Source organism: Hyaena hyaena, unplaced genomic scaffold (assembly GCF_003009895.1).
Source record: "Hyaena hyaena isolate Hyena2069 unplaced genomic scaffold, ASM300989v1 scaffold_3, whole genome shotgun sequence".
Lineage (NCBI taxonomy): Eukaryota > Metazoa > Chordata > Mammalia > Carnivora > Hyaenidae > Hyaena > Hyaena hyaena.
The window spans coordinates 4,313,130-4,336,739 of NW_024080635.1; the positions used below are offsets into that span (position 1 = coordinate 4,313,130).

At 52.4% G+C, this 23,610-nt stretch overlaps 1 protein-coding gene across 3 annotated transcripts in view; it reads right to left on the reverse strand.

The window, feature by feature from the left end:
* The window catches only part of PTPRU (protein tyrosine phosphatase receptor type U), a 78,478-nt gene that overhangs the window by 23,529 nt on the left and 31,339 nt on the right, over positions 1-23,610 (reverse strand). For 2 of the 3 annotated variants that reach the window (XM_039232706.1, XM_039232699.1), the window contains exons 8-16: positions 22,576-22,884; positions 19,037-19,146; positions 18,516-18,717; positions 18,081-18,183; positions 15,364-15,637; positions 14,645-14,681; positions 13,804-13,942; positions 9,629-9,658; positions 7,161-7,318 (exon numbers count right to left, since the gene is read on the reverse strand). In XM_039232706.1, the coding sequence (XP_039088637.1) occupies positions 7,161-7,318; positions 9,629-9,658; positions 13,804-13,942; positions 14,645-14,681; positions 15,364-15,637; positions 18,081-18,183; positions 18,516-18,717; positions 19,037-19,146; positions 22,576-22,884 (1,362 nt within the window). The remainder of the gene's footprint in view (positions 1-7,160; positions 7,319-9,628; positions 9,659-13,803; positions 13,943-14,644; positions 14,682-15,363; positions 15,638-18,080; positions 18,184-18,515; positions 18,718-19,036; positions 19,147-22,575; positions 22,885-23,610) is intronic. The other variant, XM_039232715.1, reaches the window with a different exon arrangement.

Sequence of the window (23,610 nt, forward strand, 5' to 3'; positions counted from 1 at the left end):
CAGCTCAGAGCCTGGAGCCTATTTCAGAGTCTGTGTCTCCCTCTCTCTGACCCTCCCCTGCTCACGCTGTCTCTCTCTCTCTCCTAGAAATAAATAAAAAATATTAAAAAAAAAAAAGACAAAAACTGTTACTCTCCAATATTATTGGATAAATATTAAATAAGATAATGCATATAAACCACCCAGTCCGGTGCCTGGCACAGATGGGGCTGTTGACATAATTAGGCCCAGAAAACCTGGGCATTTGCGGCGGGGGGCGAGGGGGGGGGAGGGAGGCTTCCTTTCTTGGTCCTTCTCCACTTATAGGACCCTAGCCGGCTTCTTCACGGCTAGCCCGCCACCACTAACTCAGCGTGAGAAGTCCCCACCGTAAAATTCTCAGAAATCATCATGGCTTTCTGTTCCACCCCTCTGTCTAGAAAACCAAAAGGGAAGTGGAGGGGCGTGGAGAGAGACAAAAGGAGTTGACACACGGCCCCAGCCTCCTGAACACACCTGGCTATCACGCCTTCACCATGCCCCTTGCCATGCCTGCGGCGACCTGTCCCTCCTGACCATCAGCCGCATCTCGTCCAGCCCCAGCCCGAACCCTGACTACCGCTGCCCAAAGGTCCATCTTTTCAAAACTCCGGCAGCACTAATTGTTCCCACTGTGTCCACATGGCAATTAGCCTGGGCCCGACTTCCCTGGGCCATGTTTCCCCAGCTGTCCGCAAGCTGGCTGGAGGCAGAGCCCGTGCACCCTACTTCTCTGGGTCTCTCAAAAGGACCAGCAGCAAGGCATGTGCCCCCACTGCCCCCACCTCCCACTCTGCTCGATGCCCTCTTAACTTTCCCACCCACTCACACCTCTCCATGTTTTCCTCACATGCTCACCTCCACGCAACCGCACCTACTGTTACCTCACCCTATGCCCTTCCTTGCCTACCTCTGCCTGTCCAAATCCTGCCCATGCCTCAGGGCCTAGCACAAGACAGCAGAAACAGCTCTTTGCAACTCAGAAGGACCTGCATTTAAATCTTGGCTCTGGGGGCACCTGGGTGGCTCAGTCGGTTGAGCATCTGACTCTTGGTTTTGGCTCAGGTCGTGATCTCATGAGTTCATGGGTTAGAGCCCTGCATCAGGCTCTGCCCCGACAGCGTGAAGCCCACTCACAATTCTCTCTCACTCTTTTTGCCCCTCCCTAGTGCCTGTTCTCTCTCTCAAAAATGAATAAATGTTAAAAAAAAAATAAATGTTTAAAATAATAATAATAAATAAATCCTGGCTCTGCCACCTTTCTGGCTGTTTGACAAGTGACCTCTCCCTCTCTGAGCCTCTTTGTTTCCTCATTTGTAAGATGAGTCACTAATAGCTACTGGCCTGGGGTGAAAATTTAATGAGGGAGATCACAAAGAGAACATGATAAATAAGTGCATGTCACTGAATCTGAAGACTTACATGAAATGGACAAATTCTTAGACAAATAATACTACAAGTGGCTTGGGGGAAAAAATAGGAAGTTTCAATAGTCCTTTACTCCTTTAAACAGAATTAGAAGTTTAAAATTTTTCCATAGAGGGGCATCTGGGTGGCTCAGTCAGTTAAGCATCCAACTCTTGATTTGGGCTCAGGTCATGGTCTCACAGTTCGTAACATCAAACCTCTCATCAGGCTCTGCACTGGGTACGAGCCTGCTTGGGATTCTCCTGCACCCACCCACACCCTGTCCCTCATGTGCATGTGCTCACTCTCTCAATAAATAAATAAAGTATTTCTGGAAAGAAAACGATTGTGTTATAGATAAATGCCACCAAACTTTCAAGGTGTTGATTATTCTAATCTTTCATAGCAAGGAAAAAAAAGAAGAGACCTCAGTGCATTTTACAAGACTAATAGAATCTTGATGCCAAACCCCAGACAAGGATAGTCAAAACATAAAAATCACAGGCCAATCCCACTCTGGAATACAGCTTTGAAAACTTAAACAGTATTATAACTATACCGAATCTAACAGGGCGTAAAAAATATAATGCATCATGACCAGCCTGAATGTATCCCAGGCATTGAAGGTTATTTTAACTTTAGAAAATCTAAAAATACCACTCACCTCATTAACAAAATAAAAAAATACATATAGGACAGTACGTGCAGAGAAACCACTTGGTAAGTTTAACGCCCATTTAAAGAAAGCTATTCACAAACTAGAAACTGAAAAGCACTTTGTTTATCTGATAACACATTTCTACCAAAAACTGTAGCAAACTTCATTCCCAGTGGTTAAGGTTAGAAGCATTCCCTTTGAAATCAGGAAAACAAGACAAGGATTTTTGCTATAACCACTTCCATTCGACACAGTGCCCGAGGCCCCAGCCAGTGCCACACAAAAAGACAAGAAAGAAAAAAAAAAAAGGAGAAATGAGACAGAAGAAACAGAACTGTCAGTATTTACAGACCCTTTGATCATACTCTGAAAGCCTGAAAGATTCTATAAATAAATGAGAATTAACAAATAAGGTTATCAAGGAGTATGGCTATAAGATCAATATATACAAATAAAAAATCATCTATTTTTCCTCTACAGGAACACTTAGAAATGTAATATCTTCAAAGCGTACCATTCGTGCTGGGGAAGACTGGACATCCACATGGAAAAGAATGAAGTTGGGCCCTTACCTCACACCATATACAAAAATCAACTCAAAATGGATCAATGTAAGAGCTAAAACTGTAAAACTCTTAGAAGAAAACACAGGGTGGGGGCGCCTGGGTGGCTTAGTCGGCTAAGCATCTGACTTCAGCTCAGGTCAGGATCTTATGGCTCATGAGCTGGAGCCCCCACATCGGGCTCTGTGCTGTCAGCGTAGAGCCACTTTGATTCCTGTCTCCCTCTCTCTCTCTGCCCCTCCCCAGTTTGTGCTTTCTGTCTCAAAAATAAATAAAAATATTTTTTAAAAAAATTTTTAAAGAAGAAAACACAGGCCAAAAGCTTTATCACATCGGATTTGGCAATAATTTCTTGGCTTTGACACCAAAAGCACAGGCAACAAGAAACCAAAAATAGACAAATTGGACCTCATGAAAAGGTTTAAAAATCTGTGCCTTAAAAGACACAACCCACAGAGTAAAAAAGTCAACCCACAGAATAGGAGAAAATATCTGCAAATCATATACCTGATAAGGGATTAAAATCTAGCATACAGAGAGAACTCCTAAAATTCTAGGACAAAACAAAACAAAACAAAACAATTCAAAAATGGACCAAAGGCGTGAATAGATATTTCTCCAAAGAAGAAACACAAATGGCACATGATCAACATGACGTTGATCATCATTAGGGAACTGCAGATCAGAACTACGAGATAAGACCCTGTACCCACTAGAATGGCTGTGAGCAAGAAAAACACAGAAAATAACAAGTGTTACAAGGATGTGGAGACGCTGGAGCCCATGTACACTAGTGGTGGGAACGGCAGAAAACTGTGGAAAACAGTGTGGTTGGTACTCAAAAATTAAAACTAGAATCGCCGTATGACCCAGCAATCCTGCCTCTGGGTATGTACCCAAAAGAACTAAATGAGTCTCGAAAAGGTACCTGTGCATGAATGTTCAAGGCAGCAGCATTCACGAGAGCTAAAAGATGGAAGCAGACCACATGTAGGTGGGTGGATGAATCACTAAACAAACTGTGGTACATCAAGGCAATAGAACAGTACTCAACCCTAAAAAGGGGGGAAAAAATTCTGAAAGACGCTAGAAGATGAAAGAAGCTTGAAAACGTTAAGCTAAGTGGCACAGAGCAGGCATAAAAAGACAGATGCTGTGTGATTCCACATCTACGAGATCATCAAATTCACAGAGACGCCAAGTAGAATGGTGGCTGCCAGGGACTGGGAGGAGGCAGGGATGGGGGGGGGGGGGGGCAGTGCTTCACGGGAACAGGGCTTCAGTTTTATAAGATGAGCAGAGCTATAGTGTTGGATGATGGTGATGGTGATGGTTCGCAGCATTATGAATGTAAGATATCACTGATATGAAGAACGGTCGAGACGGTGAATTCTGGGTTATGTGTATTTTACTACACACGCCCACACAATGTACCATTTGCAACGGAAAGCAAAAATATAAGGGACCAGGGGCGCCTGGGGGGCTCAGTCGGTTAAGCGACAGACTTCAGCTCAGGTCATGACCTCATAGTTTGTGGGTTCCAGCCCCGTGTCGGGCTCTGTGCTGACAGCTCAGAGCCTGGAGCCTGCTTCAGATTCTGTGTCTCCCTCTCTCTCTCTCCCCATCCCCTGCTTGCACTCTGTCCCGCTCTGTCTCTCAAAAAAAAAATTTTTTTTAAATGTTTTGAATACAAGGGGCCTGAGGGTACATGTAACAAAAGAGGCGCAAAATTTTAGGGAGAAAATTACTGAAAGACACTCCAGATCTAAATACCTAGGGGGATATGTACCCCATCTGTGGATGTAAAGACAATTTCATAAGTTGTCAGTTCTCCCCAAATTGATCGAAACGTTTAATATTAATCCATCCAACAAAGTTTTCCAAGTGACTTGAAAAGATGATTTCTATGAGAAAGAGAACGATGGCAAAAACAGCCAATCCTTGATGAGGAGCAAAGCTGGGAGAACTTGGTGCAACAGATACCAAGACTTAGATAACTAGAGTAACTAGGCAATGCGGTACCCGAAAGCCACACAAATCACCAAATCAGCTGATCAAAGAGAACAAGGAGCCAAAGCCAATCAACAAATGTATGGAAACATGACCTCTCATGAGGGTGGCTCTCATCTGCAATCAGGGAAGCTGTAACAGAAGCTGGGACAGGAGTTACTATAGAGAAAAAGATGGAGCACCTGGGTGGCTCAGTCCATGGACCGTGCAACTCTTGATTTCAGGGTTGTGAGTTCAACCCCCACACTGGGAGGAGAGATTACATAAAACTAAAATCCTTAGAGGCGCCTGGGTGGCTCAGTTGGTTGAGCGTCTGACTTCGGCTCCAGGTCATGATCTCATGGCTCCTGAGTTTGAGCCCCGTGTCGGGCTTACTGCTGTTAGTGCAGAGGCCACTTCAGACCCTCTGTACCCCCCCCCAATCTGTGGCCCTCCCCTACTAGCACACTCTCAAAAAAAAAGAAAACAAAAAAACCTAAAAATAAATAAATAAAATGAAAATCCTTAAAAAAAAGAAAATCCTCAATTCATATCGCACGCAAAAATTAATCACAGATGGGTAAAGATTTAAATGTTCCCTGCAAAATATAAAAAGGGGGTTAGAAAAAATATTTTATGACCCTGCGAGGGAGGAACTCTTGAAGAAAACACAAAAAGTAGAAATCAGAAAGATTGATGAACTCGACTAAATTAAAATAAAAACTTGTTCTTCCAAAGACACTATAAATAACCTGAGAAGATGAGGCGCAAATTGGGAGGAGATATTTGCAATTCATAAGTGAAAAGTGATTATCATCCTAAATATATAAAGAACTCCTAAAAACCACTAAGAAAGCACCCGAAAACCTAATAGAAAATTAGGTAAAAGGCATGAACAGGCATTTCATAGAAGGAGAAGTCTGAATGGCCAATAATGATTTGAAAATATGCTCAACCTCATTAGTAATCAGAGAAATGCAAATTAAGGCTATAGAGAATTGCCATTTTATACAAACTAGTTTGGCAAAAGAGAAGAAGCCTGGCGAATTCCGAGCTTGCCGTAAAGCAGCAGAATGTCTCACAGCATGGGCAAAGCCACCCCGGGACACAATTTGGCAGTGTCTTCTAAAGAGCAGCAAAAGCACACACTCCGTAATCTCCAGCTGCTCTCCTTCTCGAATCTCCTGCGCAGGTGCATCTCGAGACCCATTTAAGAACATTCAGAGCAGCCTCGTTGGTAATAGCAAGAAAACGGGAAGCAGATCGGATGTCGCTAGCTGGCAGAATGGAGAAATAAATTGCAACATGCTCATACAATGGAAAACTATACATCAGAGAAAATAAAGGACACGACAGTGAAACATCCACCTGGATACGTGTTAGAAACACAATGTTGAGTGGAAATACAGTGTGATCGCATTTTTTATAAAGCTCAAAAATGAGCAAAGTTACACAATGCATGGGTTGGGGATGCACGTACACATGGAAAAACTACTCCCCGAAAGGTAAGGAAATTATAAACACAAATGTCAGGGGGGCTGGCATTTATGTCTAAGAGGGGATATACTCAGGGAGGGACACCCAGATGATGTTCTCCTTTTTTTTTCTTTGTTTTAATGTTTACTTATTTTTGAGAGAGAAAGAGCGTGCACGCACGAGCGCGCGAGCGAGCGGGGGAGGGGCAGAGAGAGAGGGAGACACAGAATCTGAAGCAGGCTCCAGGCTCTGAGCTGTCAGCACAGAGCCTGACACAGGGCTCGAACCCACAAACCACGAGATCATGACCCGAGCCCAACCGACTGAGCCACCCAGGCGCCCCCACCCCCGATGATGTTCTAATTCGCCAGTATAGTTCACCAGTGCTTGTTGTATTATCATTGCGTGACTTTCACAAACATCACATATTTTCTTTCGTACAAATTAACATGAACCAGAATAAAAAGATACGTGAGGAGATGATTTTTGACAAGCACCTAAAACATACGGCTAATCCACCATATTCTTCCTCCATGCTGGGCGCGGCACAAATATACACGTAATAGCTAACTTAGTCTTCCAGCAGATCTACCAGCAGAGATGATCTTTAGCCCCATTTTGTACATGAGGCAGCAGACATCCAGAGAGATTAAGTAACTTTCCCCAGATCACACAGCTAAGGGGATGTGAGATGCAAACGCACGTCTGTCTGACTTCAGAGCAATCCTTCTTAGCCACTGGTCCCCAGCCTCTCACACGGCAGGTGCTCTGGTCCCCTCTGATCACACTGAGCCCCCAGAGCACTTCCCCCAATCAACACGGGACCTCGAATTCCTTCTAGAGAAGCCTGTGTCTAAGTCCTCCATTTTCCTAAAACTCTTCCAGGGCAAAAGTAATACCAGTGCCTCCTCTGCTTTGCCAGGGCCGGTACCCAGCAGGAGCACAACAGATGCTTCATTTTTGGGTTGAGGTGTTCCAGAACTCAGCAGAGGGGCCCAGCCCTACTAGCTCGGGTGTGGAGCCCAAAGGCGGGAGGGCCGGGCACTCACCCCGGGGGCTGTAGCCGTGGGTGTCCATGAAGGAGAGGCCCAGCCGCTCATCCTCCTGGAGGGTGCTCTGGTCCGTGAAGCTGCGGTCCACGGCACTCATCATGTGGGTCTTCTCCTGGCGGTAATTGACGGTGGCTTTGGTCATGTTCACAGGCTTTCTGCAGAGAGGGGTTGGCAAGAGACACGGGTGCTGAGCTGGGCAGGACGACACCCAGAGATGCATGTGGAGGCCCAACGGTCAGGGGCCTTTGAGGCCAGAAGCCATTCTAGAAGCATCTCTAAAAACGGAGAGGGCTCCATCTCTATCCTGTGCTACCCAGAGAGCTTGGGTAGCTCCCCCAGAAGGGACTGGGCAGAGTCCTTGTCCTGGGACCATTGTGGAGAACAGGCAATGATGCTGGTACCTGGCTCCTGTCACTAACCTTGAGGGCTCAGGAAACGGGAAGAAATGTCACTCCGGGACTATTCCGGTGTCACAGCAGTCATGCCATCCAAGCTAGGAAGAGGGCTGCCCCAGCTCCAGCCCCAGCGCGGCCCCAGGGCCACCCTCCTCTCCCCATCCTCACCAAACATGTGCCCTCAGAACATTCTGCCTGTGATGGGGGCGGACTATGCTCTTCCTTCATGGCAGAGTCTGGCCTCTGCTCAGGAGTCTTCCTCTGGGCATGGAATGAACTCCAGCTGGCTTCTTCCCACCTCCCAGAACCCCTGGGATGACCCACTGTGGGCCACACTGGACTTGTAAAGAGATCCACTCAGCGTCCATATTCCTGCCACTGCCTAGCAGCCCATCCGACCACTGGAAGCAGCAGAGGAAAGGAAGAGGCCTCAGTCCCTCCTGAGAGGCCTTGTGAAGAGGCCCCTAGACAAGGGACCTGCCCAGGCCTCCAGCCCCACTGACACATGAGGATGGCAGTCTGTGACTCTGGAGGACTCGGAGGAAAGTGGGAAGAAAAACAGAGGGCACAGCTCAGTGACCGAGGGGCTGAGCAAAAGGGAAAGACGGAATGACTTGGGACTGGCATTGAGACTGGAAAAGAGCCAGGGGCCCAATCACAGGCTGAAGACAAGAGGGTCACTTATACTGCAGGGCCCTACAGCATGCAGGATGTGGGGTAGACCTGAGGAGGGACTTCCAGGTTAAGAGGGTTCAGGACACCTGACCATCGGTGGAGATGAAGAGGCCAATGAAAGGACCTTCCCAAACAGGCAAACTGTAATCAGTCTGTCCTAGCTCAAGAGCTGTCTGGGGCAGGGAAGACACGGTGGTTCCTGGATGGCCCCCAACCACGAAGCTCTGGGCATCACCCTCACTGTGGCCCAGGGCACAGCCAAGGACCCCTTTGTGGACAGATGCAAATGAAAAGCCTCTGTGACCTTGATCGTGGACATAAAAGAAAAGGTGAAAGAAGGGGACAGGGAGGTGAGGAGGGGCCAAGGGAAACGGAGGGTAAGAGAATGGACGAGGGGGAGGAGAGACAGTAAAGGGACAAAGACAAGGAGAGAGATGGGGAAGGACAGGCAGACGCCAGCACACCGCAGGGAGGGCAGACAGAGGCCACGGACGGGGGACGGCAATCAAGCTGTGCCTAGCAGCCAGTCTCCAGGGAAGTGCCCCAGGGCTCTGTCCCCGCCCGGGCCTCTAGCCACAGCCACCGGCCAAGCAGCTCCCCAGACGACAGAAGCCGGAGGGACCCGGGACACCGCCCGCCCCCAGCTGATCTCAGGGTGACACTCCCTCAGCAGGGGGCATGGACTACGGACACGGGGAGAGGTTCCGCATTCGGGCCCCCACAATGACCGCAGAGCAGAGAAGGAGGGAGACCCGTCCTGTCAGCGACCCCTGGAAAAGCCCGGCTGGAGCCTCCCCTGACGTGACAGCGGCTTAGGTGCTGGACAAGCTGCTGTGACACCAGACGACGTCCACGCCAGGAGAGGGCGCAGGGAGGAGGAGGTGAGGGCCCACCACCCTCTGGGCTGCCCTGGGGCTTCCTGAGCCTGCTCTGCAAGGAGGGGAGGACAAGCACCGGAGCGGGGAATGTTCTGGAAGGTTCCCAGAGTAGAAGACAGAGGCAGAAAACAGCAGCAGCAGGGGGCCTGGGAGGCAGGGCCTGGGTGGTAACCCCAGCTCTGGCTCTTCCTGTCCCCTCTGAGCCTGGTCTCCCCCCTTCAGTGACACGGGGGTGATCCCAGAGCCACTTCTGTCGGTGGCTGTGAGGACCTGTGCACAGGCAGGGCCCCGAGGAGGCGTCCAGAAAGGGTGGGTCCGAAGAGCCTGGGGCGGCCGGGCTGGAGAAGGGGCTCGTGGTGACCCGGCCGTGTGCACTGCGGGGACAGCTGCCAGGGTGGGGACGCACACGCGCACGGCTGTGGACCTGCGTGAGGACCTGCATGAGGGCCTCCACACGAGGGGGAGGGGGAGGGGGAGGAGGGGGAGGACGCGGGGACGAGGGGGCGGGGCTACTTACGGGTAGTAGGAGTAGGCATAGCGGTCCCTCCTGGCGGCGTGCAAAGAGAACAGCACGGTTGGGCCCGCGGTCCTGCCACAGGCGGGCAGCACCCGGCGGGGAGGCGCCTGGTGCTCTCTGTGCTGAGGAGGCCGCTGGCCAGGGGCTGGGCCCGTCAGAACGGCCTTCCTCCTCCCAAGGGCTGGCTGGGCTCAGTCGTTGAAAACCGAGACCCAAGCCCCGAGACCCTTCCAGAACCTTCCCCCAGTCTGCTGTTGGAGTGAGGAGGAGGTGGGGAAAGGGCCTTGGGAAGCAGAGCTGTCACACACATGGACACACGGACACACACACGGACACAGAGAGAAATATACACACGTGCACACTCACACATAGACATAGACACACTCATGTGGATGCACACACATTCACTCATGCACATGGACACAAGCACTGACACACTCGTGCACTCACACAGACACACATGCAGACACACATGCATACACACACACAATGACACACACTCACAGGACACATACAAAGACATATATTCACACACACACACACACACACAGATGCGTTCCCTCTCACACACAGACACCCCCTCACATACTCACAGGGGATTGCCTCTCCCCTGCAGCCCCGCCCCTCGGTCCCAATGCCGCTCACACCTGCAGGCCCCTAGGCCCCCAGTGGGTCAGCCCTCTGCATACACCTGTGCCTGGGAGGGAGCAGTGGCTGGGGGAGGGGAGGCGTGGAGGGCTGCGGCTGGACTCCAGGGCAAAGGTGAGGCCAGCCCTCCCTCACCCAGACTGCCCCTGAGTGTGGGCTCCATCAAAGGAGCCAGGCCGCCCCCTCTGGGCACCCGAAGCATAGCTTGGGTCTGATCCCACTTCACGGGCGGGGAAGCCAAGTCCCAGAGAGTCACGGCCCACCCGTGCCCAGAGGGGGTCAGGAGCAGAGTGCAGATGCCTGTCCCAGGACCCTGACCCCAGAGCCAGCCCCCTCCGGAGGCCACATCCAGGCACATCCAGGGGTCTTCCATTCACCTGCCTCCACACCACCCGGCCAGCAGGGACCCCAGCGAACGGCCTTCCACAGGGAATCCTGCAGACTTGGGGGAAGGGAAAGAGCGAAGAGTGGAAGGCTGAGGCCCAGCGAGGGCAGGGGAGTGGCTGGAGGCCACACAGCACATGTCCTGTCACCCATCCTGGGAGAGAGGGGAGGGCCCAGGCCCCATGGCTGGTCACAGGGTCCCCAAAGGGGGGAGGGGAGGATGGGTGAAGAAATGGCATTCTTCTGGTCTCAGCTGAAATGTCCATGAGTTTTCAAGGGCCTTCCCCAAATGCCCCATAATCACCAACTCTACTATGTCACCTTTACCCTCTCTCCGCCCACCACCCCGGCATCCTGTTCTTTTCACAACTGACATTTGTGCTTTTTCTAGTTTAACGCCACACTCCACAGCTGCAAAGCACAGGACGGCAGCACCCTTATTATCTGTTTTGCCCACTGATGGGTTCCGGGGCCCAGGACAGTGACCAGGACACGATAATCCCCCAATAAACATCTCGTTGAACTGAGTAATCAATAACGAGAGAAGATAAATAAAAGAATTCCACCTCTACGAGTATCCATATCCTCCTGGAAACAAGTGAGGTTAATAATGACTCCCCCGCCGCCCAGGGCCCACTGTCAGCCTAGCCCTTCCCTGCCTCGCTCCGCCTGCTGACTTGGGAGCTATGGGTTCAAGAGGAGCCCACTCAACGGGGCCAGACCCTGGGGATGCACAGCCAACAATAACGAAACAAGGCACTACAGGTAAGTAAAAGGGAAAGTACAGGGAGAAGAAAGTACTGCAGAGGAGAAGGATGAGATTCTGGAAACAAAAGAAGGGAAGTGACTCCACCCGGTGAGTTCTCCAAGTGCAGATGCACCCACGCTCACTGTCCACCCAGGCAGGGCAGGATGGGGAACCTCAGTCCCCTCCCCCTGCTCTGCCCCCAGCCCCCACTGTCTCCCAGAACCACCCCTGCCCCAGGCCACCTCCTTCCTCCAACGAGGATGAGCAGGGGGGCAACTGGGTGTCAGCCCCCCCTCAGCAACCTCCTGCCCTGTCCGTTACATTTAATGTGAACACCTACATCCCTGCCAGACCTGCTCTGGCCCCCGACACCCTGCAGTGCAGACTGGGGGAGCCCTGAGGAGCAAAGTGCCCCCTGAAGGCCAGGGTAGGATTTGGGGAGACGCAGTGAGGTGCTCTAGAACAGGACCAAATGGAAGGAAGGAAGGAAATCTGGGGGGATTCTAGGGGGTTCTAGGGTAGCCTGGAAGGGTTTATGGAGTAGCAGCTGTGTAAAGTGCAGGGTTTCCTAGTAGCATCTCTCACTGATCCTCTCCTGGGTGACAACCCGTACTTTGCCAATCTCTCCTTGAGGGTTAGATTTCTAAGGCCTCAAATACTATCTGCAAGCCCCCAAAATCTGACCACTTGCTTACAACCTTCTCCATCTGCCCCACTTCCCACCCCAACCCACCCCAGAATTAACTTCCAGGTCCCCCACAGGGAAGGACAGGAACTTGCCAATTCTGGGCACCCACTGTGTGCAAGCCACGGTGAGACCCTTCACGTCCACGGCCATAAGGAGCTTGGGCTGTGTCATCAGGACTGGATTCCAACCAGCCGAGTGACAAGGTCAAGTTGATCAATGAGTCTCCTCAGCTGTGAAAAAGGGCTCGGACCTGCTTCATAGGTCAGGATCCAAGAAGGAAACGTTCTCTGATGTATCCTGAGTGCCAGAACCATGACTGGTTCTGAGTGCTGCACACAGTAGGCACTCAGTAGCTAATGGATGGTATGTATAAAGCCCTTGGCACACAGTAATATTCACCACATGACGATTTAAAGTATTTTGTCTCAAGTGGCTGTGTAAGGACTAAGAAAGGGAGAAATGAGCTTAACGACCTGGATAGGCCAACCCCACCTAGCTGGCACACCCCATCTCCAGATTCTCTGGAACAGTCTCTCTGCTGGTGCCTGCCTTGGGCAAGGGAGCCCTGGCCAGTTCTCCCTTGCACCACCCCCCATCCTACATAGCAGCTCCCAGAAGCCCTGAGATCCAGCATGAGCCCGGCAGCAGCTGTGAAAACCCAGGGGAGCAGAGGGCAGAGCGGGCTCTGCCTCTGGCTCCCCATGTGACCTTGGGCAGGTCCATGCCCCCATAGGGCCTCAGCATCTCCATCCTTTAATTAAGGTGCTTGGACCACAGTGTCCTGGGGCTGTCTGGTGGGGAATGAAGGGCAGGGAAGGGGTGGGGGGAACCAGAGTGGTGTCAGAAGCCTCCAGCCCAGCTCCAACCAGAGGCTCAGCCTTGATCTGCTCCATGTACTAAAGTGCCCAGGGGAGGTTTATTTGATGTTTTTGAAGGCAGGTTCTGTTGCTTTAAAAAGATTTAAAAAACCACTAGACTAGATGTCCTTGAACTACCAGGCAGCTCTCACCTTCTGGGCTCTGAGCTTCTATAATTCTAAATTCTGAGATTCTTAGAATTCCCCAATCCAGGATGCCTGCAACTCTGACTTTCTAAGTTCTGGATTCTAAGGTGTGCCAGGATTCACGCTGTCCACTGCAGAAGGCAACAGGAAAGGCATCCCTTGGAAACACGCCCGACCTTGGAGGCCTGGGGGACGGGAGGGGCATGTGCCAAGGTCCAGGAAGACTCCACAAGGGTCCAGAGCGAGCTGAGCCCAAGGGAGGGCAGGGCCCAGGAAGGGCCACGGCTCCACATCCTTGGGTTTGAAGGGGAGTGAGCACCACCCCCACTGCTCAGGGTCAACACCACGACCCCAAGTTGGTCTGCAGGAGGCGGGAGATTCCAAGTCAGGTGACCCCCACGCCCTCCCCATGGGAACAGCCCGGCAGGCACTGGAGGGCTGTGCCCATTCTAGTGCTACTCCTTGGCAGGCGGCATGGAGCACCCTTCCCTGGATAGCGGCGCCCGGCACCAGCCAGACCTGGGCTCCAGCCAAGCTGCTCTGGGGCAGCTTCATCTGCAGAGGCTCTGGCTTCCCGTTGCCTGGCTTGGGCCCGTCCCCAGGCCTGATGCCCAGGCTGGCGGCCCTCCACGCTCCCCAGGCGGCTGCCCTCCGCGGCCCCAGCCACCGCTCCCCTCTGCCCCCCAGGCGCCGGCCTCGCTCACCCCTTACGGATGATGATAATGACGGCCCCCAGGAGAAGAATGAGTACGGCAAGCCCACCCGCACAGATGCCCAGGATGAGCCCCATCTCCTCCGATCTCTGGGACACCTCCAGGGGACGCTTGCTTTCTTTGCAGGCAGCTGGGGAGAATAAAGCAGACCAAGGGTCAGAGAGGAGGTAAGGGCCACTTACCCGCTGCGGCAGGGGCCTGAGCCCTGAGGAATCAATGAACAAATGCGCCTCGTCCTCAGCTCACATCCAGCCTTTTGGTCAGGTCTTCCCCCGCACCGTCTATACCCTCTGCACCCCTGTGGACCCCATCAGGAAGAGCTCCCCTTACCCCTCTACTTTGTCAAATCCTCCCTTCAGTGGGTGGAGGATGAAGGATGCCTAGAACATCATCTTGGCCCCCGAGAGGCAATGGGGGGAAAGAAGTATGTACCTAGGGTGCGTTTAGGGCATCTCAGGACGAAAGCCAACCCCGTTCCCTGTCTATACCGCAGGGTCCACCTCCTCCCCACCACAGCAAAGGCGGTGGATATAGAACCTGGAACCAGTGCCTAGTGCCATCACCCCCCTGGCCCGACCGTACAGCTCCCCCTCCACAGACGTGTTCTGTGACCACAGTCGAGGACAGGGAGGTCAGCCCCACTGCCCAGCCTGGGAGGAGGGGCCCTGCAGGTGGGGCAAATGGGGGCCAGGAAGGGAAAAGCTTCCTGACCCCAGGTCTGCCGGACCACCCTCCTCTGCTCCCACAGCCCTGAGTGCTCAGGGCCCAAGCCCCCAGAGCCAGAGGAGAGGAACTGGGTGCTGAAGGCCGGAAGGAACCCAGGGGGCCTCACCTTTCCTGGCGATGCGGATGCAATTCAGCCGGGTCTCCTGGAGGCAAAGATGGGGGTCTCAGCACTGCCGAAGCCCGGACCTGACCCTCCCCCTAGGGATCCTCGAGCAGCTTGTCCTGGGCCTGGTCAGGGCTTGTCTGGAGCTGACCGAAACTAAAGACACCCCTCCCGGTAGCAAGGCCCGGGGTGCGGGTGGGGTACTAGGGAAGGGAGGGAATGGTGTGCAAAGAGGGTAATGACTTAGGGAAGGGGAATGAGTTTGGGGGAGCAGGGAAAGAAACAATGTGGGAAGGGGGCATCCTCAATAATGAGGGTCAGGGGCCAGTTAGGAGGGGAAGCCTGAGGAGGAGAGAGCCAGGGAGGGGGGAGGCAGGAGAAGGGCGGGGCTTCAGGGAGGAGGAGGGTGGCGGACCCCAAGGTCTGGGGAGAGCAGGACCAGGAAATGGACCCCTCCCAGAAGACAAGAGCCCGAGACAGAGACCAGGGCCTCGAGGAGGGGGCAGGGATAGACTGGGGGCTTAGACATAAGCGTCTGGGCGTAAAGGCTCAGGAAGGGAATATGCTCTAAGAGAAGGAACCTGAGGTCAGAAGGTTCAGGGGAGGAGAGTGGGGTTCCGGAGTGGGGGTGGGGCTGGGGCAGTGTCTCTGGCCTCCGTAGGGGGCTGCTCCAATGGCTCCCAGGGGACCCCAGACCAGCACAACCCCTGTGGGTCCCTCACCCCCTTCAGGTGGCTTGTTGCCTGAAAGTATATGAGGTAGGCCTTCCTGGGCTCCAGCGGCGGGTTCCAGAAGCCGCGATAGGTCTGGTTGTCACCCACCGTGAAGGGCATGGCTTCCGGAAGACTGCTGGCCGCCAGTTCAGCCCCGAAGTAGTGCACCAGGCCCCGGGCCAGCGCAGCGTCAAAAGTCAAAGGTACTGGGAAGCAGTCCTGGCTGCCTGGCTCCCGACGCAGCCTCCGCGGCCGCTCCTCCTCCACAATCACCTGGTACACACTGCACAGGGGGAAGGGACAGGGCAGTGATCCCAGCGTGCGAGTACGGGGAGAGCCATCTGGTGGCTAAGGGCATAGGCTTTGGGGTCAGGCCCAGCCAGGGACTAATCTTGGCCCTGCCTCTTACTCACTGGGCAACGCACTTAACCTCCCTGGGCCTCAGTTTCCTCCTCTGTAAAATGAGCGTGATCCCAGAGGCAGCCCCATGAGCTAAGTGTAAGGAGGCAAGTTTAACAAGCAGCCGGGCCGGTCAGCCATTATTACTTTCGCTAAGGCAGAAAGAACATGGGCCCTGCTCCACAGCACCAAGGCCTACAGCCCACCCTGACTCCTCAGTGAGTGCTCCAGCACCTGCCACAGGACCTGGGCCCCCTCCCCCAGCCCCCGCAAAGCCTCAGGCCCCATGGCTATTACCAATGGCTCCCTTTGGGTCTCCAGAAACCAAAGTCTGGCACAGCATTTATTCATTCAGAAAGTGCTTGAGCTCTGATGCTGGGCCCCTGCTAGGTAGGCACTCGGGGACCTAGGCTTCCTGAACCTGACCTCCAGTTGAGGAGAGAGTCACTGAGCGAGCAAAGAAGGCCACACGAATCCTGCATCATGAGTACCCTCCTAACCTAGTGGTGGCCTCAAGTCTGCAGCTTTGAGCCTGTCATCACCCGGGTCCTGACAGCTGATCTGTGTTCCCTAGTCTGTATCCCCTCTGATGTGTGTCTCCCAGTCTCGACTGGTGTGTTTCTATTTATTTTTATCAGTTTACTGAATGGCCTTTTGCCGCGCGCTCCTTCAAATCCTCTGTGGAACAAAGCCAAGAGTAAATAAATGAGAGCTGACAAATTTAAATATTTCCAATCACAGCCTCGGTCACGTCCTGGCATGTGACACCCATAGTGGCAGCTACACTCCGGGAAGGAGACATCCCTTTCCTTCCAGCTGTTTCTTTCCAGCTTCGAAGCTGTGGGGGGATCACCCCAGCACCCTGGGATTCGGGCCACACAGGTCCAGTTCTTCGTCCCTAGAGCATTTCAATCACAAACCCAGGCCCCTCTCAGCCTCCATTTCCCTGAAGCTCCCAGGTCACCTCCCCACGACCGGCCCCACATCCCACCAGTAGGTGAAAATAACCAACACTGAACAAAGCATCTTGACCGGGATGATCCCCTTTATGCAGACAGGGAAAAGAAGGCTCAGAGAGGTAAAGGGACATGCCTCAGGTCACACAGCCACTGTGCCTCTCCCCTGCACCGTGTTCCACTCCCCCTCCCCACCCCAGCCTGTCATCACCATCCCTGAGGGACACTGGACAAGTCCGCTCACAGGACTGGGAAAAGAGAAGGTGCTGCTGGGTTTCCCGGCCCCCAGGCTCAGCCACACAAAGGCCCTGAGCCCCCTGCAAATGCAACATGCCCTTCAGCCACCCTGACTTTTTCCTGAGAGTCTGGGAATCAGCCCAGGTCAGGCTCTGCAGCAGCAAATGCAGGGAGGCAAAGCAGGAGAAAGAAGGGAAGAGGAGGTGAGGGGGGATCAAGGGCACCTGGGCAACCCACTACCTCCTGGGAGGCTGAGCAGGGTCTTCCCACCCCCAAACGTAGGCCTCTTTCGGGGGAGGGGCCAGAGGGGCAGGGGGGCCCTGTGACTTCAAGAAAAGGTACAGGCTGTGCAGACAGACCTGAGTTCCACACCCCGCTCTATCACAAGCCAGCGGTGTGACCCTGGGAGCAAGCTACTTAACTCTGAGCCTGTTTCCTGAATTGTAAACTACAGGTAACAATACCGACTCCACAGGCCACCCAGAGGATAAAATGGCTGCGGGTGAAGTCGCAAACGCAAGCATTTGGCTGAAAGGAAGCATGTATACACAGCCCGCAAACACCCTCACGCTCTCTCACATACACACACTCACACCTCCACGCCACACATCACACATACATGCTGCGTGTCTTTATCACATACACGCGCCATCTTGTCTCCAGCACCTTCTCTCCAGCAGAGGAGCCTCAACTTTCTCTGCGGAGAAGAAACTAGAAAAGACAAGCTCTTAGCCACTCCAGAGAGATGTCCCTGTCTTGCTGGCTGCCCTAGGCTTCTAGAATGCCCATCCCTGTGTCTCCTGGGGAAAGCTGGGAAGAAAGATGGCCCCCAGGGGTTCACTCCTCCAAGATGTCTGAAGAGAGGCCTCCAGGAGATGCCTGCCTGGACAGTCACCTCTCCAGGCTGGACACTGTCCAAAGATTTCATGACATTCTCCATTGGACACCCACGGCAGTGGCTGTGGGCTGTCCACCTGCCCAGGGTCACAGAATGTCCTCCTGTGGACACTTTGAGCCCTGAGTGGGAAGCTGAGGGAGGACAGCTGAGCTGGCCTGTGTGGGGGGCTCTGGGCCAGAGGCTGAGCTTCTTCCCTATGGCACTGACCTCCCACCCCTCCATCTAGGCTTTCCCACCTGATGGGCGCGCCGCGACCCTGTGCCGGCCTCAGCAGAACGGTGATAGTGTTCTCAGACTCGCCCAGGGGTGACGGCATGTCGGCATAATCAAAGCTGGGAGCTGGGGAAGGGAACACAGATGTGAGCACGGAGCCTGGCTGCTAGACCCCGAAGGCTGAGTCTCTTGACTCCAGTCCCCAGGTCTCTTCCCCTTCAGCCTTGTTCCCTCTGGCCTGAGCTTCCCAGACTTCTGACCCCCGAACTCAGCCCTCAGATTCCAGTCTCCTCCCCACCTCCTCCCTGAGCCCTGAACTTAATCCCTAAGTGATACATTCATCTTAGCAGGGGCCCTCTATAAACACCCCCAGGACACCCCCCTCCTCCCTCTGCCCACAGAATCCGGGGATTCCGAATCTCCTCTAAAGGGGCCAGGCTGGGATCAGGCAGGCTCACCTGAGATATTGGTGGTGATCTCGGTGAGCGCCGCCTGGCCAAAGCCTTTGCCCGTGCGGGCCCGCACAGAGAACAGGTAGGTGGTGCCCGGGTGTAGGTTGGAGAAGACGTGGTAGGTCTCGTTGCGGAGCTTGGAGATAGTACGTCGTGGGCCTGGCACATTCACCGCTGGGTCTGACGACTCAATGCTCTGATAGCTGATCTAGGGGCAGGACGGGCAAGGAGGTGGGCACAGGGATGGGGAAGGCCATCACTGGGTCCATAGCCTCCCACCCATCATAGTTCAGGTGAGCTAGGGAGAGGGCTGGGCAAAGGGGGCCTATGGATGCCCGTTAGCCCAGGCCTCTGGACACCTTCACCTCTCTTCTTTCAGGGCCCTTGTGCCCATAACCCAGGGCACAGACCCTGACCGGTGGAAGGAACCTCAGTGATCACCTCCGTCCCCTGCCCTGCACCCCCCTCTCCAAGCTGTGTGCCCACCTTCCACCAGCGACTTCCTCTGTAATGAGGTCCAAACTCACCTCATACTGAGTGATGAGGCCATTGGGTTCCTGCGGCTCCTCCCACTTGAGGAAGATCATGTCCTCCAGGGGAGTGAAGGTCAGGGACTCGGCTGCAATCCCACCAGGCACTGCGAGGGAAAGTGGCACAGAGCAGGGGAAGGCCGGCTTTGGAGCAGACACCTGAATTCAAATTCCAGCCTTGCTATCTCCTAGCTGGGATGCTCAAGCATCTCAACTCCTCTGAACCTCAGTGTCCTCGTCTGTGAAATGGGGATGAAAATAACCCTTCCCTCACCAGAATGAAGTGATGTGATGTACAGAAAGCCCCAAGGTAAATATCAGGAATTTCATACGGTTCAACCTTGTCCTGAATATTCAAAGAGGGTCGCTGCCCATCCCATTACTGTGCAGGTTGCATTCAGAAGAGAACGTCTGAATGCTCCAGTTTTGTTCCAGTTGAATGGTTTTCAGAAAATATAGACCAGACCTTTGCCAGAGAAATGGAAACAACTGCATGAGACTGGCAGGATTAGGGGTAGAGATGTTTCCTTGTCTAAAAATTTCTGATTGCACAAAAACTATGTTCGGTGTAGAAAATCAAAATGAGTATAAAGAAAATTAATGGCACCTGCAATTCCATCACCCAGAGACACCATTAACATTTTAGCATAAACCCGTTCAGGTCTGGCTTTATTTGTTTTTGTTCTATTGGGTCATGTCCTCTTTTTTTTTATTTTTGTTTTTTTATTTATTTCTAGGAGAGAGAGAGAGACAACATGAGCAGGGAAGGGTCAGAGAGAGAGGGAGTCACAGACTGAAACAGGCTCCAGGCTCTGAGCTGGCAGTCAGCACAGAGCCCGATGCGGGGCTCAAACCCACGAACCGTGAGATCATGACCCAAGCGAAAGTCGGACGCTTAACCGACTAAGCCACCCAGGAGCCCCGGGTCATGTCCTCTTAATAGCAGCCGCAAGGAATTTCTTCTAGGAAGAGAATAGTCTTTGAGGAAACACCCTGATATCTCAGTGTGGGGAAGCTGAAGTCCTGAGGCAGGGGAAAACAGAACCCAAAGAACAGTCACTGACACTAAAATGTTCTGTGTAGGGGCGCCTGGGTGGCTCAGTGGGTTAAGCGTCCGACTTCGGCTCAGGTCAAGATCTCAGGGTTCGTGGGTTCGAGCCCTGCATTGGGCTCTGTGCTGACAGCCCAGAGCCTGGAGCCTGTTTTGGATTCTGGGTCTCCCTCTCTCTCTGCCCCTCCCCCACTCATGTTTGGTTTCTCTCTGTCTCAATAATAAAAAACATCAAAAAAATTTTTTTAAATAAATAAATGTTCTGTGTTAAAACGAACAGTCAACAACACAGCCCATCCACCAAAATGATCAAATGAGAAAGACAATCCCAAGTGTTGGTGAGGAGGCAGAACAACTCAAATTTTCACACACTGCTGGTGGGTGTGTAAACTGATACAAGACCTTGGGAAAGCTCTCTGGATAGATCTACGTATTATGAACACATACCCTATAACCCAGCTGCTCCACGCCTAGGCATTAACCGATCAGAAAAATGTATATCTACACCACCTCCCCCCTCCCTGACACATACACGAAAAGAATCTGCAAGTATTTTTTTCTTTACAGCAGAAGTTAAATAGGATAAATGAATGTGGTACATTCACATAATGTAATAAGAATGAATTCTCTAGAACCCTATACACATGGTTGGCTCTCTCAGGCATAAAGTCGAGAGAAAGGAGCCGGTCATAAAAAGAATACACACTGTAATGACTCATTTGATAGAAAGTTCAACCCAAGCAGAAATTAATCTATTGCATTATAGGTCAAGATAATGGTTACCCTTGGGAGGCTGTGAGTGGGAAGGTACATGGGGGGGCGGGGGGGGGTTTCTGATGAGCTGCTAATGCTATTTCTTTTTAAGTCTATTTCTTTTGAGAGAGAGAGCATGAGCAGGAGAGAAGCAGAGAGAGAGAGAGAGAAAGAGAGAGAATCCCAAGCAGGCTCCACACTGTCAGCACAGAGCCCCACACGGGGCTCACAAAGCGTGAGATCATGACCTGAGCCAAGTTCAAGAGTCAGATGCTTAACGGACTGAGCCACCTAGGTGCTCCTGCTAATGCTATTTCTTGATCCGTGTGTGGGTTATCCTGATGTGCTCAGTCTGTGAGAATTCACTGAGCTTACCTTAGTAAGTACGTTTCCTAAAACTATTATACTAATACTTCAATGAAATGTAAAAAAACAAAACAAAACAAACTAAGTAGTAGGCAATTACTGGAGGGAGAGAGGAAAGGGACAGAAAAGAAGAAAGCCATACAGCCCAAGGGAGGCCTGGTCAAAAGGAAGTGAAGCAGCCACAGCAACATACCTCGGGGGGCAGACAGGTCAACAGACTTTAACAGTGAGGGAGTCTGATCTTGACCTTGAGGTTGATTGTGAAGGGTAGTAGAATATGCCACCCCAAAATATACTGCTTTGGCATCAGGATTATTTTGAGCCGAATCAAGAAGCAGCAGATCCAAGAAAAGTTCTCTGCTCTCCGTTTGCCTAAAAGCAGGACACAAATCTGGAAAGGTGTCCCCATCCCCTCATTACTGGGAAGGAAAGAAGTTAAATCACTGAGACAGCTGTAGACCTTTATCAGCCCAGAAGAATCTACAGGAACGTCGCTAAACTTTACTAACTAGCCCTTCTCTACCACTGGTTTCCCCAAATATTTGCCTTCATATAATCTGCTGTCCCTAAAATTTCAAAAATCCTTTTCCTCTGTCTTGTCACTTTCCTATAAATTAATTGTTCTTCCGTTAAGACACTACGTGGGGTGCCTAGGTGGCTCAGTCGGTTAGGCCTCCGACTGTTGATTGCAGCTCAGGTCATGATTTCACGATTTATGGGATTGAGCCCCGTGCCGGGCTCTGTGCTGACAGCGCACAGCCTGCTTGGGACTCTCTCTCTACTCCACTCTCTGCCCCGGCCTTACCCTCTATCTCTCAAAATAAATAAACTTTACAAAGAAGAAGGAGAAGGAGAAGAAAGTAAAACTGTTACTAAATGCATTGCCACAAAGAAAACTCCAGGCCCAGGGGCGTCTGGGTAGCTCAGTTGGTTGAGCATCTTGACTTCAGCCTAGGTCATGATCCCCCCATTCTCGAGTTTGAGCCCCACGCCGAGTTCTGTGCTGACAGCCTGTTTCAGATTCTGGGTGTGTGTGTCTCTCTCTCTGCTCCTCCCTTGCTCATGCTCTGTCTCTCTCTCTCTCTCAAAAATAAATAAACATTAAAAAAAATTTTTTTAATTAAAAAAAAGAAAGAAAGAAAACTCCAGGCCCAGATGGCTTCATTGCTAAATTCTTCCAAATATGTAAGGAAGAAATTATACCAATCTAGCCCAAGTCTTCCCAGGAATAAATATTAGCCATCATTACTTTGTTGTGGTAGTTATTTTAATCCTAAGCAAGAAGTTTTCCATAAAAATTGCAGTCTCATCTCGGGTGTGCACGGGAGGCACGGAGCACCCCGGGAACCAGGGTGGGGGCTCTTACCATCCTCGTCTGTCTGGAAGGTGACCTCCTTGCCCTCCTTGCGTCCCTCCGGGTTCGTGAGGATGAGCCGCACGTGAACGTTCCGGTAAGGGGGCAGGTTCTTGATGGTGTAGCGGCTGACGCCCCGCTCCAGCTTCACACACTCCCGGACGGTCTGGTTGTGGCTGCTCCCCAGCGTGTAGTGATAGCACAGGGACACCGTGTACGTGTGACAGCGCGTCACGTTGTAGCCCAGGGGCTCCCACTGCAGCGTCAGCTGGCGGGCCTGGATCTCAGCGAAAGCCAGGCCTTTGGGGGCCCTCATGGGTTCTGGGGAACCCGGAAAGCAGAGAGGAGAAGGTTGAGGAAAGGGGCAGAGAAGTGGGGCAGGAGACAAAATATCAGTCAGCTGCTGAAATCACCCTCCCTTTGCCCTTAAGAGTTCAAGGGCCCGCCTAGTACAGGGAGTCCAAGTGCATGTGGTGGAGTCCGGCCAGGCCACACCCAAACCCTAGCTCTGCCGCGTGCGGTTGGCATCGTTGACTGAGTCCCTTCACCTCTCTGAGCCTTAGTTTCCTCACCCACAAAAGGGATTAATATGCCCTACCTCACGGATGGTTGTAAAGTTTAAGATAGTGTGTATAAAGCATGTGTGACAATCGCCAATACACAATAGGCCCTCAAAACTGTTAGCCATAATTTTTTTTTTTTTTTTAGTAACACAGTTCACCCCATCTTTAAAGATCATTTTGGACATCAGGACAGTCTAGACCAACCAGATGCTGTATTTTTCTTAATTTATTAATTCCAAGCCTGTTCTATAAAAGCTTATAGTGCGGTGCCTGGGTGGCTCAGTCGGTTGAGCGTCCAGCTTCGCCTCAGGTCATGATCTTGCGGTCTGTGAGTTCGAGCCCCGTGTTGGGCTCTGTGCTGACAGCTCAGAGCCTGGAGCCTGCTTCGGAGACTGTGTCTCCCTCTCTCTCTCTGGCCCTCCCCCGCTCACACTCTGTCTGTCTCTCTCTCTCTCTCTCTCTCTCTCCTGCTTCCGAGTCTGTG